Raw genomic sequence first — 15,866 nt, 5'->3', positions numbered from 1 at the left:
CCTGCTTCCCACCTCACTCTGCCCCTTGGACCCACAATCCCTCTGGCTGTGTGCTTCCTCTTCGCCTTCTCATAATCACTCAGACAGTTTATTATCAAACCCAACATTTATTGAGAACAAAGAAAACCAGTTGGCATAGAGGCCCGATTTTAATTCATCGAATTTTAGTGAGGATGGGGACGGGGGTGGCCAGCCCTGAAGTCACGTTCCCAGGGAGGAACCAGCTCTGGATGAGGGGCTTTCAGACCTCCAGGGCCTGGCTGGGGTCTCTGGTCAAGGAATGTGTGAAGGGCAGTGGGCAGAGGTGGCAGTGCCCCCAGGCCTAAGCTGTGAGCAGCGAGTGGCAGAGGCCGTTGCTGAGCTGGTGGCCACCAGGCAGGGAAGGGATGATGTGGTCCATTTTCAGGTGTTGACAGGGGGCAGGGAGCCGAGCTCGGGCAGCAGTTCAGGGTGAGGGTCTAGGCGAGCCAGCCGGCTCTGCTCCAGGGCAATGGCCTCAGCTGAGTGCTTGCACTTCTCAGAACCACACTGGCAGGTGAAATATTTGCTTTTAATGTCCCAGAAGCGGTCACCATAGTCAAACCTGTCAGAAGAGCACAGGAACTTGTGGGACTGGGACTCAGCCACCCAGAGTCCACCCCAGAGACCCTGTGGACGTCCCTTTCCAGGAAGGACCTAGGCCCTGACCCTTATCTCAAGATGAACCCTAAGCTCTTGTAGATTCCAGGGACTTGAAGCTTTGTGGCACTGTCTCAGAAACTTATTAGAAATGCAGGCTCCCAGCCTAGTGGAATCAAAATCTCTTGAGGCTCAGGGTTGTTTTTTTTTTTTTCCCTTGGTGAGCCAGGGATTGTGCCCAGGACCTTGAGCATGCCAGGCAAGCACTCTTATCACTGAGCTACATCCCCAGCCCTTTTAAAAATGTTACTTTGAGGTAAGGTCTTGCTAAATTGCCCAGGCTGGCCTCAAACTTGTGGTCCTCCTGCTTCTGCCTCCCAAGTGCTAGGATCACAGGCATGCACTACCAAGCTTGGCTGGACTCAGTTTTAACAAGCCCTGCAAGAGGCACTTATGCACACTGAAGGCTGGGGAGCTCCCTCTGATCCCTGCCTGGAAATCAGGTGTCTCCAGCCTTCAGGCTCCAGGCTTACTGATCTCACAACCTTGGCAGAGCCCGGGACGCCTCACCCTAGCTCCTCCCCAGTCCGGATGTCCCGGGAACTGAAGAAGGCAATACGTGGAAACCGAAGGTCTTGGTGCAGCATGAAGACACGGACAGGGATGATGTTAGGATCACACAGGTGATTGATGAAGCGGCTGATGTTGCCATAGTAACGGGCATCGATGCAATACACTTCTCCATCCTAAGGGAAGGCAAAGGAGGGCTCGCTTCACATCTACTCTTTTTTTTTTAAAATTTGGTGGTACTGGGATTTGAACTCAGTAACTCACGCTTGATAGGTAGGTGCTCTACCAGCCTCACATCTACTCTTATCCTACCTGCCTGGCCAACCTCCTGGCACTGACCACACAGTCCCTCCACCCAGGATTCCACCTGCTGACTTCCTAGGGAGCTCCAGAAACTCATCCACTGGGAACAGAGGGGACACAGGGGTCACCTGCTCACCTTGTTGTCTAAGTCGAAGAGGTAAGAATCATCCTCTCTGACATCGGCTTCAGCATCGGAGATCAGCTCCCCAACATACCTGTTGGATAGGAATTTTGGTTCTGAAGGTGAGCAGGAGTTGTTGGGAGGCAGATCCTGGCCCCATCTCTCCTCACAACACCACTCCTCTTCTGCTGCCCATCACTGTCTATGAAAATGTCACCACTGTGGCTTTGGTGGGTGATCCAGGGCAGAGTGAGCCCAGAGAGCAAACCTCGCCTGGGAGGGGCAGTGTCAGGAGGAGGAATGAGGGATGCTGGCATGTGAGGGCACACAGGACACAATCCTGCTTGTTGGGGTGCCCACTGGACAGTTAGAATGACAGGCAGGACTGGAAGGTGTGGGGAAAGCCTGGAGGCTAGTGGGGCCAGCAGACCTGCAGAAACAGTAGCAGGAAGTAAAAGGGCAGGGTTTGCACGTGCGCAGAGACAGATGTCAAGCCTCTGTGGTTAGGTGATTAGTATCCAGGGGCAGCTGGTGGGGAAGTTAGCTTGGGTTTAGACAGTGGGAGGTTTGTGTACTAGGAACCATCCAGCAGGTGGTAGCAACAAAGAGGCAGGAGAAGGGCTGGGCTGCAGGAAGAGGGAGGATAAGGAACTCCAGGAGGAGCTAGGATGAGGGCACCCATGAGTGTACAGCAGGATGGGCAGGGTGAAGGTGAGGGCAGCATCACAGAGGCCAGGCAGTCTAACTGGGGTGGACAGATGCCAGGGGAATGAGAACTGAGTTGTGGTAGGGATGCAAGTAACTACAAAAAGTAGCATCACCAGAGAGGAAGGACAAGGGCAGGTGTTAGCAGGCACAAGCAGTAAGCAGATGATGGGGAAGCCGAGTCCCAGCAGGAAGGGTCTACTTGTGTGAGAAGCTGAAAGGACATGATGGAGAGAAACTGGATGGGCCTCTGAGAAAGACCTTGATAAGTTTGATGGCCAGGCACAGGGAGGCAGCGGGGAGGGGGAAGATTATGGATGTTGAGCAGAGAAAGAGTTGATGAAGGACAGGCCCATAAGGACTGAAGGGTAGCTACTATCATTTCCATTTTATAGACAAGAAAAATAAGGCTCAGAGAGGCTAAGTAACTTGGCCAGAGACACACAGCAGCAGCAGAGTTGGGGCTCAAGTGAAGGTCCGTCTATGTCTAAAACTCCACTTGGTCCAGTTAGGAAGATCACGGAGGCTGTGTGGGAAGGGAAGACAGGGCAGTGGTGATGGGTGGCTCAAGTTGTGGGAAGAGTGGAGGCAGCTTCTGTTCTCAGCTGAAGGGCAGAGGTCAGGAGGAGGCTTGGGAGTCACCCCACCAGTTGCCAAAATACCCCGAGCTGACTCACTCGCAGATGAAGGTCCCCTGTGGGATGGTCTGCAGGGCGCGGACCCCCCAGCCCATCTTGGCTGTTCGGTAGAGCTGCAGTCGCACCCTAGGGGTGAAGAGGGGGTATTACTGGGTGAAGTGTACTGGGGAAGGGAAGGCAGGGTGACGGGTTGCAGGGAGGGTGCCTTACTTGATGCCACTCTGCACCACGCGGTTTTTGCAGTTTCTCCAGCAGGAGCAGGCCTGGTTACACTCAAAGATTAAAGGGGGCTCGATCTTGTTAAATTCCTGCAGCAGCCGCCCATCCTGGGGTGCAGAGGGAGGACAATGGTGTCAATGTGAGGCCCACCTCAGCTGCCTAGGGCCCACCAAAACTCCACAGGAAAATTCACTGCTGAATCCAACCCAGAGCAGGTAGGAGAGGTGTGAGGGAGGCCGAGGCTCTGAGGTCAGAGACCAGGAAATGCATGGGCCTCAAACTGGATTTGCATACACCTGGGCAGAGGCCCAGCTCTGTCCTGGCAGCGTCCCAGGAATCTTCAGTCTTGCTCTGCCCTCTGTCACTTCCTTCAGAGGGCAGATGAGGAAGAAGGTCCCAGGGAGTTGGTGCTAGAGGTTAGCTCTTCCACAGGGGTGGCCAAGTCTAGAGGTTAGCTCTTCCACAGGGAGGGCCAAGTACCAGTGACCAGGCTAGGGGCACGCACCTTGTCATACCAGCAGCGGATGCTGAGTTGGCCACACAGGCAGTTGGAGCTGGAGCAGTCATCCACACACGTGCAGTGCTGGGGTGGAGGTGGAAGTGAAGGCCTATTGAATCTCTGTACCTGCCTTGGTCTCTCAGCCCCAGTGCTCCCTGCCATTCAACAACTGTCCTTTCTCCGGGGTCCATGTTTTAGGACAGTGGTTGGTGATGGTCCCAGGATGGGTGGGGGGATCCAGACGTGGCTGGTAAGGGTGTCCCCAGGGTCACCATGAGCTCATATGCATGATACTCTCATGTGACCTAGGAAAAGAGCCTCTTCCTGAGTGGAGACAACCCCCTCCAGGACTCCCAAGCCCCCACTCCATCAGCCAGGTGCCTTTGTTGGCTGCAACTTGCCCAACTGTATTCACTGGCTCTGGGTGTCTTTTTGTTGGGCTCAGGACCTGTCACTCACCTGCAGGTGGGTGATGTTTCGGTCAATGTTCATGGTGGATGTCTCACAGTTCTCTGAAATGTACTTGTAATCCTCGGGGCAGGGCTCCCCATCCACACCATTGACACAGGGAATGGGCACGTTCTCATAGCCCCGAGCCACATCCCTGCAAGAGAAGAGAGACAGGGCTAGGGACGGGGAAAGGGGCTCCCCTAGATAAAAGAGGGCTAGGGATGTTCCTTATGCACAGGGAAGGAGAGGTTCTGGGGTTCAACAGGGTGTAACGAGTAAGGATGCCAGATAAAATGCAGAATATCCAGTAAAATTTGAATTTCAGACTAATAAGGTGTAACATTTTATGTCCCAAATACTGCATGGACAGTCTTAAACTATGAATCTGTTCATCTGAAATTATCCTTTTTGGGTGCCAGGGTCTATGCTGCTTAGGGTGTCTTCAAACTCCTGGGTTCAATGAATCCTCCTACTGCAGCCTCCCTAGTAGCTGGGATTACAGGTGCCACTTGACTCTCATCTGAAATTCTAACCTCACTGGGTGTTTTTTTTTTTTTTTTTTAAAGATAGGGTCTTGCTATTTGTCTAAGCTTGCTTTAAACTTGTGATCTTCTTGCCTCACCCTCCCTGGTACTGAGATCACATGTCCTCTATTTTTATTTGCTATACTTCTCAACCCTATTGGGAGGGCACTAGGAGTTCTGGGCACTCAGTGGGGCATGGGGAGGGTCTTGGGGATATTCTGTGGGGAGTGGGGCCAGGGAGGGGCAGTGGCGCTCTGGGTGCGGGCCCAGCTCACCTGCAGATGATCTTCTCAGTGCGGATGGCCCGGTTTCCCACCCCCAGCCGCAGCTTGCGGTTGAGCTGGAGTGCAAACCACACATCAGAGCGCTCAGGAGTCAGGTCCCATGCCGTGTCTCCCTCCTTGTTCCGAAGCTCAGGGTTGGCTCCGCGTGACAGGAACAACCTGGGGAGGGGACAGGAAACTGTGCCTGGGGTCTGGGGCTGTGGTAGGTGGGGCAGGGGTGCCAGGGTCAGGGCAGGCGGGGGCTCACAGCACACAGTCATGGTAGCTCTCCCGGGCTGCAATGTGCAGGGGCGTGTCCCCGTGGTAGTTGACAGCATGGAGGTCGCAGCGGGCGTTCAGGAGGACCTCAGCAATGGCAGCACTGCCGGTGAAGGAAGCCCAGTGCAGGCAGATGTTTTCCTCCTGTGGAGATGAAGGGAGATGGGGCATGGGCTGCTGAACCCTTGAACCCAGCCTCCACTTAGCTCAGGGGCCTGGGCTGTGTCCACGTCCTCCCAACCCTGACCAGTCTCACTCACATTGTCAGTGAGGGTGACATCGGCGCCCCGTGTCAGCAGCATGCGGATCACATCGATGTGCTTGTGCTCTGCTGCCCAGATGATGGGCGTCCACCCCCCACTGTCCTGTGGGTGGGAGGGTGGAAGGGACTGAGGAGGGGCCTGAGCCTGCTCACCAAAATGCAAATAATCAACAGCACACATTATGGGGCCATCTACAAGCTCCGGACTTTGGGTAAGTAGGCCTCAGTTTCCTCATCTATAAAATGGGACTTACGGTTCTTAATAACCTAAGGATGCAGAGAGAAGTATTTTTTCTGGGTGGTACAAGGGTTTGAACTAAGGGCCTCATGCATGCTAAGCAGGTGCTCTGCCTCTTCAGCCATGTTTCTAGCTCCTTTTGCGTTCTCACATTTTTTGCCCAGGCCAGTCTGGACCATGATCTTTGTATTAACATTTCCTGCTTAGTTTTGATTACAGGCATGTAACAACACACTCAGTTTTTTTGGTGAGATGGGGGTCTCACTAACTTTTTGCCTGGGCAGGCCTTGAATCACTATCCTTCCAATCTCTGCCTCCCAAGAAGCTGGAAATACAGGTGTGAGACACCGTGTCTACCCTAAATTTTCTTTTTCTTGGCAGAACTAGTTTGAACTCAGGGTCTTGTGCTGGCTAGGCCATTGCTCTACTTGAGCCACACCACCAGCCCTTTTTATGCTTTATTTATTTTTCAGGTAGGGTCTCACTTTTGGCAGTACTGTGTTTTGAACCAAGTGCTCTACCACTTGAGCCACACTTCCAGCCAGGATCTCAGTTTTTGCCTGGGGCTGGTCTCAGACTGAGATCCTCCTACCTATGCCTCCCACACAGCTGTGATTTCAGGTATGCACCAACACCCATCTTGTTCGAGTGGGGTCTTGCTAGCTTTTTGCCTGGGCTGGCCTCAAACTGCAATCCTCCCAATCTCTGCCTCCTGAATAGCTGGTATTGCATGAACCAATGCACCCAGCCCTAATTTTTCTAAAACATCCATACTTGCTGGGTCTGACCACTCAAAAGTCCTAGAAGCAGTTACAACCCAGTAGCAATAAACAACTACTGGTACATAGATTGTACTCTCTACAAATATTTCCCATGGAAAGGCACTGGAGTTTCTTAAAAAAAATGGTAGCTTCTGCAGCTAGGGTAGGAAATATACTGAAGTCAGGATGCTCTCAAAGGCTGTGGGTCAGGTCAAAGGTCACAGGAGCCTATGTCAAGGGGCTCCTCCTCAACTAAAGGGAGACATCCCAAGACGGAGAATGACAACAGCAAACTAAAATATAGCTAACATGTGCAAACCCAAGAGTTCATAGAAAACCTCACTGCTCACATTCAGAGACTGAGACAGGAACTCATTATTCTGAAAACCAATAAAAAGAAAGGACAAGGAGAAACACAAATGAAGAGGAAGGAGATGGGGACAGATACAAGCAGCATGAGGCACAAAGCAAAAGGGCCAGAGATGAGGAAGGAGGAGCCCCAAATCCTTGGGCATGCAGCCCAGGCCACTCACCTGGGCATTGACGTCCACCTGTCCCGTGCTTAGCAGCAGGCTGACCATCTCTAAGTTGCCGATTTTGGCTGCATGGTGGAGGCAGGTGGAGCCATCCTCCTCCTGAGGGAGACACAGGCAGATAAGCCTCTGGTTGGCACCCCAAACCCAGGGAATGGGTGGTCATTCCCTGCTGCCCACCTGGCTAGCGCACCTTGCTATAGACACAGCCGCCACGCTGCACCATGTAGCGTGCCACCTCCAGGTGGTTGTTCACCACGGCCTCCATCAGTGGCGTCCGCTGTTGCTTGTCCACTGCATTGATGTTGGCTCCAGCCTGTGAGGAGGGGGCATGAGGGTGGCACGAGGGAGAGGCTGGGCAGGGGAGGGGTCAAAGGGCCTGGTTAGTGAGCGGAGGGCTGGGCCCGTGCTGACCTGCAGCAGCACATGGCAGATCTCCACGGAGCCCTTCTGGGCGGCCGCGTGCAGGGGTGTGCGCTTGCTCTGTTGGTCGCTCTGGAAGTTGGGGTCCAGGTTGTCCACTGCGGGGAGAGCCCGCCACACCGGAAGAGGGAGGGACAAGTGGTAAGCAAGCTAGGGGCGGATGGCGCCTCCTCCAGGAAGGCTTCTTAGGACCCCCTGCTGTGCATTCTCTGTGCTGGCCTCCACCAGGGCACTCAGCAGAGAATGAAGAGTGCAGAGTACTGGGCCCCTCAGCACCACTGTGTGCTGGAAAAAGTACTTGGCCTCTGGGCCTCCACACGGAAGGTTCAAGTGAGCTAACATGTACAAACACTCAAAACAGCACCCAGCATCTGTGTCACCACCGTCCCATCATCACAGGTATGTGCCATTCCCCACCATACTAAGTCCTCCATGAAAAGGATGGTGGCTTTTGTGGCTGTGCTCCTGGACTGAGCCCAGCACTGGGCATAAAGTTGGTGCTCGGTGAAGCTGCCAAGCGGCACTTACACAGCATCAGGATCACCTTCTGCAGCTCCCCCTGCTTCACTGACAGGTACAACTGCCGGGGGTGGAAACGGAGCTTCTTCCGCCTGCCGGGGGAGGAAGGGGTAGAAGGTAGGATGCTCAGATTTGAGCATCGGCTGCAACACCTGCTCCTCTGGACCCAGCCCTGGCCACGGACCTGACAGCAACATGTACTCACCTCTCAGACTCCTGGATGACCAGGGCCTTCTCCAGGGCCTCTCGGCCTGGCCCAGGTGGCAGCCCCACAGCTGAGAGGCAGCCTCCATTGGGTAGGGTCAGGGAAGGCCCAGAGCTGTCGATGGTGTCAGCTAGGGGATCACAGGGTGGGCGCCGGGGCTCTCCATGCCCTCGCATCCGGGCACTGTGGGAGGAGGTTTTGATGTCTGGGAGCAGGAGGGATAGGGTGGGGAACAGACAGTAGGAAAGGGGGAGAGTAATACCTGGGCTGTGAAGTATCTGCTCTCCCTGGGGCGTCCTGCGCCAAGGGTGGGGGTGCAGGGGTTGCTGTGCCAGTTGGGGGGGTTCCCCCATCACCCCTGGGGATGGTCACCTCCTGGGCCTCAGAAGCATCTTCTCCACAGTGGGGACAGAAGACCATCCCATTGAGCTGGGACACACAGGCCTTATGGAAGCGGTGGGCCACACGAAAGTCTGGGTGGCATTCCAGGAAGGTGCCCTGGGGCAGGGAGAGGATGTGGTCAGGCTCCAAGAGCCCTCCATTGTGGGCAGGCCACCTGTCTGCCCTGCCAGTCACTCACCGCCGTACAGAAGTAGCCACAACCTGGGCAGCAGTGGTGTTTGACCATGCGGGCGCGGTGGGTCTCACAGAGCACCATCAGTGCCACACGGCTAGAGGGCCTCATAGTTTCCCGTTTGAGGATGGCAGCATTGCAGCCTGATAGCTGGGGGCCGCAAGGATGGGCAAGAACAGAGGATGAGACTGAGGCCTGGGACTGGCCCTCCTTGGCACCTCTCCCGCCATCCTTCAGGCCCACCTCTCCGTCCACACTCTCGGTGGCCATGCATTTGTGCCCTGCTCTCTCGCTGATGCGGTCAATCTTGGGCGCCTCCATGCGGCAGCTGCAGAGGGGCAGCTCCTCAAACCCACGCTCTGTCTCCAGTGAAGATGTGTCATTGGACACCCCTTGGACAGAGGAAAAGAGGGAGCTGAGGAGGCCTTGCCCCTCACCCACTGGGAGGGTCCTCTCACTCCCACCCTATCTCTCCCTCCATGCTCCAGAACCCCAAAGCCTGGCATGGACACCCCATACTGGCAGGGCTTCCCTCCTCCCCATACCCTCCAGTCCTTGAGGGTGCCCCCTAGTGGCTCCCTGTCCCAGCAATTGGCAATTACCAGCGTGGTTGGGAGAGAGGGTCCCCTCGCTGGGCAGCTCCAGGGACCCCAGAGGGACCTCCATGTACTCACTGGGGCCTGAGGAGCCCACACCATTCACTCCTGACACAGAGACAGAGAGAGTGAGAGTGCGAGCTCACAGGCCTGGACGCGTTGGCACATGCGGTGAACATGCATAAGCGTGTGTACGAGCGTGCTCTCTGGGGCTGGGTTGGGGGGCTGGAAGAGGGGACCCAAGAGCAGAGGAGCCCCCTTACCTCGTGGCTCCTTAGTCCGTGGAGGCTCCCGCTTCCGCCGTTTCCGAGATGGCTTCACCCAGGGGCTGTCCTTCCGCCACTTCTTCTTGGCCTTGCGCCGGCCACTAGAGCCACTCTGTGGAAGAGGGAGAGTTAAGGGTTCTGGCCACCCAGCCCCACACCTTCCCATTACTCTGGAAAGGCCAGCCTCTGGTGTTACCCTATCTGACTGATTGCCTGACTCCTCATCTTCCTCTTCTTCTTCCTCTTCTTCCTCTTCCTCCTCTTCCTCCTCCTCTTCCTCTTCCTCCTCTTCCTCCTCTTCACTTAGCTGTTCAGCCAGAGCTTCAACTTCAGACTAGGGGAGAGGAAAATGGGGCTGGGGAAACAATGACCCCTGGGGCCACAGCGTTCTCCTGGGGAGAACTTGGCAGAGGTAGAGCAGAACATAGCTAAGCCCCATGACTCAGATAGTGTGACAGAAAGAAAACTTTGACCACCATGGCTACCCAGGGAAGATTCCCTGGAGAAGGTGAATGTGGGCAGGAAAGAAGGGAAAGGGCTGGATAAAGACAGGGGCATAGAATACTGTACAGTCTTGAAAAAAGGTGTTACAGTTACATACAACAATGTGTGTAGCTCTGGGCAAAGCAATAAGGAAAGAAAGCAAATTCCAGAAGATAAACACATGGTGTGATACTGCTTCTTTGAAGTCATAAACAGGTAAGATTACGAATGACTGCTAAAAATACTAGATGAAAAGTTAATGAGGCACTCTGTAATGAAGAGGTCAGGCTGACATCACCTGAACCCACTAGGTCAATGTTAACGTCACTGGCTTTCGAGAAATGTTTAAATGTAATGCAACAGGAAGCACACACCCACTTTCAAGTCTTCTTGCCAAAAAAACAAAACCAAACACCTCCCCCCCCACCGAAAACAAAGGGCATCTGAAGTTAATCACACTTCAATAATTTAACCAGAGGAATGTGTCAATCTCAACCCAACCAGCCAACTCCCAAGTGTGAGAGATTCTGTAGGACAACTGACTTGGTTTCTTCAACAAATAAACAGTGAGAAAAAGGTGTTTTTAGGTAAGGGAACCTGTATATTAAGTCTAAGACAAATGTCAGTCCAGTCAATGTATGGATCCCACTTGGATCTTTCCAAAATTATTTCTGAAATAAACGAGAAATGTGAAGACTAACAGAATGTTTGATGGCATTAAGGAATCACGGAAGCTGGGCATGGTGGCCTCCAGTCCCAGCTACTCAAGAGGCCAAGGCAGAAGGATCACTTGAACCTAGAGTTTGTGACCAGTCTAGCAACACAGTGAGACTCCATATTAAAAAAAATAAAGAAAAAAGTCATTGGTAAGTTTTTTTTTGCATGTGAAAATAGTAATGTCAGGCTGGAGGTGTGGCTCAAGTGGGAGAATGCCTGCTGTGCAAGTTTGCAAAGCCCTGAGTTCAAACCCCAGTTCTACTCTCCCCTCAAAAAAAAAAAAAGTGATAGTGTATTTACAGAAACAAAGAAACCTTATGTTGAGATATGCATATGGAAATATTTCTGTATGAAACATGATGCCTGGGATTTGCCTTGGAATACCTCAGCCAGTGTGTGTGTTTGGGGAGGTATGCGTGAATGGCTATGTACTGCTACTCACTACAGCTAGATGATAGGAGCTCACCATTCTCTTTTGCTTATACTTGAAAGTTTCCACAATAAAACATTCAACAAAAAGTACAATACCAAGACTACAAATTACAGTGCATAGGCAAACATATGAGATAAAAACAAACAAGAAACAAGACAAGGAGCAAAGAAAGCAACCATAAACTTGGTGGGCAGGGACAAGGGACGGAATGGGATGGAGCACACACTAGAAATAGTTGTAGATGGCATGGGACAGTGAATTGGAAGGGGTTCAGAAAATAAAAAGGGAAGAAATAAAAAGAGGGAGAACTGGAAAGACTGGAGAGTGAGCCCTGGACCTGAGGCACTCTGGCTCACCTTGCTGTCAGAGTCCACCCGCTCATCCACAGAGTAGGAGTCATAGTAGAGACTGAAGTCATCACCCACCACCGTCTCCCACTCCTCCAGGGACCTGGGGTTCCCCTTCTCCAGGGTTACTTCTCCTGAACCCCGAGCAGAACCCAAGTCCTCTGCCTAGAAAAAGATGAGAAAACTTGAGGCTGCTGGCACTTCCCATCAAGCCTTACTTCCTGAGGACTGGATGTAACCTCAAATCCTAAGGTTCCATGAAGTAGCCCCCCAGATGGAGAGGCCTTGCCTCTCAGGCTCACCAGACCACCTCCAGAGTTTAGCTTCCTCCTTTTGGCCACATCTGGAAGGAGAGAAAGGAGGACTATACTCTAATCCCCAGGACAAACCAAGTCACAGAGAGTAGGGAGTGGGACTGACCTGAAGTCATCTTCCCCAGGGAGTGCATGTCATCACTCATGCGGAAATGCTGCACTTCTGGGGGCCGCTTCTCAGGGACTGGGGGCTGAAGCAAGAGGAAACAAGTTTAGGGTTAGAGAGCACCTATGGTTCTGCCTGGATTATCCTGGAGCCCAGGTGAGAGTGACATGGTAAGCTAAACTTCAAAAATGCCACCTGAAGCATTTTTGCTTCAGTGGCTCAGCCCTGGTGGCTCACCCCTGTAATCCCAGCTCCTCAGGAGGCAGAGATCATGAGGATCATGGTTCAAAGCCAGCCCAGGCAAATAGTACATGAGACCCTATCTCAAAAAAAAACAATACAAAAATAAGGTTGGTGGAGTGGCTCAAGTGTCAGAGCGCCTGCCTAACAAAGCCTAGCAAGTGTGAGGCCCTGAGTTCAAGCCCCAGTACCATCAAAAAAAAAAAAAAAAAAAAAAAGCCACCTGAAGCTCCAGAAACAACAATAAGACATGCTATTTCCCAAAGGGAGGTGTATCCTACACCTCATACTCACTTATCTTCCCATTTTACAGATGAAAAAACAAGCTCAGCAAGGTTAAAGGTTCTTTGTACACCTATGTTCATAGCAGCATCATTCACAAAAGCTGAAACATAGAAGTCATCCGATGTCCACTGACAGATGAATGACAAGCAAAATGTAGGACAGACTGGTACAAACAGGTATACCTGTATGTAGATACCTCTGTATCCACAGGTTCCACATATGTGAAGTCTGTACGGAACACATACAGGCCCTTTTCTTGTCATTATTACCTAAACAATACAGCATAAAAACTGTATAGCACTCACATCGTATTAGGTATTACAGATAACCTACAGAGTATTTTTTTTCTCTTTTTTTTTGGCAGTACTGGGGTTTGAATTCAACTCTGAATGCTTGCTAAGAAGGTGTTCTATCACTTGAGCCACTCTATCAGCCCCTTTTTGTGTTGGATATTGTATTTTATTTTTTTGTGGTACTGAGGTTTGAACTCAGGGTCTACACCTCGAGCCACATAACCAGCCCTTTTTTGTGATGGGTTTTTTCAAGATAGCATCTTTTGAACTGTGTGCCTTGGGAAGACTTCAAACTGAGATCCTCCTGATCCCTGCCTCCTGAGTAGCTAGGATTACATGTGAGAGTCACCAGCACCCAGCATGATGGGTATTTTAGAGATAGGGTCTTGCAAACTACTTGCCCAGACTGGCAATCTCAACCTCCCAAGTATCTAGGATTAAAAACATGAGCCACCAACACCCAGCTGGAGAGGATTTAAAGTACAAAGGAAGGTATGTGTAGGTTACATGTAAATGCTACATCATTTTATATGGGGACTTGAGTAAACAAGGACTTTTGTATTACAAGAGATCCTGTAATCAACCCCTCCCTGGATACTAAGGAAGTATGTACAACTGAATACTACTTAGTCTTAAAAAGAAAATTCTGACGTATGCTACAACGTGGAGGAAACAAAAATATCATGCTAACTGAAATAAACCAGTTACAAAAAGAAAAATACTGTATAATTATACTTAGATGAGGTACTTAAGAGTAATCACATTCCTAGAAACAGAAAGAAGAACAGTGGATGCCAAGGGCTGAGTGGAGGAGGGGATGGAATTATTGTTTATTGGATATAGGACTTAAGTTTTACAAGATGAAGAGTTAAGAGAATTGATAATTGCACATTATGAATGTATTTAATACAACCTAGATGAGAAACTCTGTTTATATTCTACAATAAAAAATATTGGAAAAAGAGTCTTTACTCCCATTTCCTGTATGGGGAGCAGGAAATGTCCCCCCCACCCCATTTCTCCCCTTTTTTTATCCTGTTATGCTAAATTTCTTTTCCTAATAAGCTTTACTATAAAAAATAAATTGAAAAAGACCTTGACCGGGGCTACTGAAACCACACCCAGAACAAAGTGATACCAGACTTTTAAAACCTTGTCATAAAGCTTCTTGGGATTCTGAGGCCTTTTGTCATTTCCCTCCTCTGCCATTTCTGTGGCCTGGATCTCCTTCCTGGCAGAGATTCCCAGTAAAAACTTTACAAATGGAGTGGGAGTGGTTTCAAAGAACGGATGAAAAAACTCCCTTAGGACTTGTTTTGAGGTAGAAAAGAAGAATGGTAGAAAGTTCCTTTATAGTCATTATCATAAGAGTAATTAGGACATTAACTATATAATTAACTCTCCACCATCTGTCAGTCTCTTCCACTCTTACCATCCCTCCCCTAAGAGTATAAATACCAGGAAGATAGGAGTCTGTTTATTCACAAATTAAGCCTACCCCAATATCTGACACACAGTAGCCCCTCGGTAAATCTGAGAATGTGAATGTGGTAAGAAGGGGCCTGAGGCTAAATTGTAAGGGGGAGGTGAAGAAAGCCCATGAAAAGTTCACTCTCATCCTCACCTGTCCATTTCCAGGTTTGGACATGGTTTTCCGAGCTCGGTGAACCTTGGGTTGACTCTCAGGACTGGCGGTGGCTGGAGGGGGTTCAGGCCCTGCTGCTGCAGTTCCTTGGGCCCCCGGCATACTCAGCAGCCTCATAGCCAAACTCTGGACCGATGGGGGTGATTTTCCTGCTCCTGTCATTGACATTTTGGCACGGCTGGGACAGGCACCCCCCTTGCTGGGGGAAGAGGGGAATGACTTTGTGGCATGGCCTAGAAAAGAGACAGGCACGTAGAAAAAATCAAGATAAGAAGGAAGGCAGAGTCAGAAGACTCCCCCCCACCCCCCACCCACTGCCCAGCCTCTTACCTAGCAGAATTCGGCCCCCATCTCCCTCCAGATTCTCGGGTTCGTCTCCAATGAGCGGTGTGGCTCCTACAGGAGTGTCAGCTCCCTCATCGCCGACGGTGACAGTGACAGAGGCCGGAGATGAGGGGCCAGCAGGTTCCAGGGAGTCAGGGTTGGCCTTGGGCTGGGTCTCCTCGGTATGAGGGATGTCCCCTAAAGAGCCATGAACTGTAAGGGAAGAGAAAAAGTTCAGGGCTAAGGACCAGGGGGATCCTGTGTTAGGAGAGGCTGTAAGTCCAGCTGGGCCTGTTTCTGCCACACTTGCCTCTTTCCGTAGCTCCTCTGTGCTCCTTTTCCAGCAGTAGCGCCCCCATCTCAGCAGGGGCCTCCCCCTGAGTGGGGAGACAAGGAACAGGAGGGCTGGTCAGCCCAGCAGGCAGTTGGGGGGCCCAAGACGCCTGGGCCCTAGGAAGAGAGAGCAGGCTCCGGGGCCTACCTCTTCCTCTATGAGGACCCCCCCTTCCTCGGCCTCGACTGCCTGGAGGGGCCGCACGACCCCTCCCCCGGGCCCGCATCAACCCCCGCCCTCTCGGTAGACCCCGCATCTCTGGGGCCGAGAGGAGAGGAGGGGGAGGGGGCGGGGCCTCCGCGCCCCGGCCCCGCCCCCTCCTCCCGGCTGCACGCGCCGCTCCCCCTTTGTCCCCCAGGCCGCGGGGACCCCGGGCACCAACCCCTCCAGCACCCGCTGTCCCCCAGCCCGGTGGACGGCCCCTCGTGCCCCTCGCGCGTGCTCCTGGGGCTCCGGCGCCCGCCGCCCACTCAGGGGCAGCCGGCGGCTGCACGCGCGCCTCCGTGCCCACTCCCCCCACCTCCCACCCCCTGGTCCCCTCATCCGCCCCCGGTGCTGGCCCCCTGGATTGCTGCAAGTCCCGCTCGGGCCCCCCGGCCCCGTTGCACCCCCGGAGCATTGCACGGGTGCGCGCTTCCCCCGGGCGCGCGCGCGGGCATGCACCCGCCTCTCCCCCTCCCCTTCCGCACCTCGGCGGCCGCCGCCGCTGCAGCTCCCGCCGCCGCCGCCATCGCCGCTTGCGCGGGGGGCCGAGCCGGCGCGCGGCCGCCCCGGGTCAC

At 52.7% G+C, this 15,866-nt stretch overlaps 1 protein-coding gene across 4 annotated transcripts; it reads right to left on the bottom strand.

The window, feature by feature from the left end:
* Positions 1–87: 87 nt before the first annotated feature.
* Ehmt2 (euchromatic histone lysine methyltransferase 2) lies at positions 88–15,859 on the bottom strand. Of its 4 annotated transcripts, XM_020168488.2 has the most exons (28): positions 15,777–15,859; positions 15,064–15,130; positions 14,760–14,966; positions 14,409–14,662; positions 11,967–12,051; positions 11,849–11,889; positions 11,556–11,711; positions 9,763–9,900; positions 9,564–9,678; positions 9,307–9,408; positions 8,948–9,096; positions 8,711–8,854; positions 8,393–8,628; positions 8,131–8,313; positions 7,935–8,017; positions 7,398–7,504; positions 7,177–7,299; positions 6,984–7,085; positions 5,450–5,554; positions 5,179–5,333; positions 4,923–5,090; positions 4,133–4,277; positions 3,680–3,757; positions 3,166–3,281; positions 2,995–3,081; positions 1,628–1,706; positions 1,189–1,364; positions 88–583 (listed from the first exon to the last, which is right to left on the bottom strand). In XM_020168488.2, the coding sequence occupies exons 1-28, from the start codon at positions 15,816–15,818 to the stop codon at positions 403–405; spliced, it is 3,624 nt and encodes a 1,207-aa protein (XP_020024077.2). In that variant the 5' UTR covers positions 15,819–15,859; the 3' UTR covers positions 88–402. The 4 variants fall into 4 exon arrangements, with proteins under 4 accessions (XP_020024077.2, XP_020024078.2, XP_020024073.2 ...); XM_020168489.2 differs by lacking the exon at positions 9,307–9,408; XM_020168484.2 differs by lacking the exon at positions 15,777–15,859 and having other exon boundaries at positions 15,064–15,721.
* Between the last annotated feature and the right edge of the window lie 7 nt (positions 15,860–15,866).

This window comes from Castor canadensis, chromosome 8, assembly GCF_047511655.1.
Source record: "Castor canadensis chromosome 8, mCasCan1.hap1v2, whole genome shotgun sequence".
NCBI classification, from domain to species: domain Eukaryota; kingdom Metazoa; phylum Chordata; class Mammalia; order Rodentia; family Castoridae; genus Castor; species Castor canadensis.
Note: the sequence above shows the minus strand (reverse complement) of the source record. Positions and strands in the feature narration are given on the sequence as shown.

Bases quoted from the DNA above. Each gene is read 5' to 3' on its own strand.
- Ehmt2 (XM_020168484.2), bottom strand. From the start codon at position 15,706: ATGCTCCGGGGGTGCAACGGGGCCGGGGGGCCCGAGCGGGACTTGCAG. The intron at 14,967-15,063 runs GCAAGTGTGGCA...CTTCCCTTACAG, and splicing joins CAGAGGAGCTACGGAAAGAG to TTCATGGCTCTTTAGGGGAC. The intron at 9,901-11,555 runs GTGAGCCAGAGT...CCTCTCCCCTAG, and splicing joins GGGTGGACTCTGACAGCAAG to TCTGAAGTTGAAGCTCTGGC.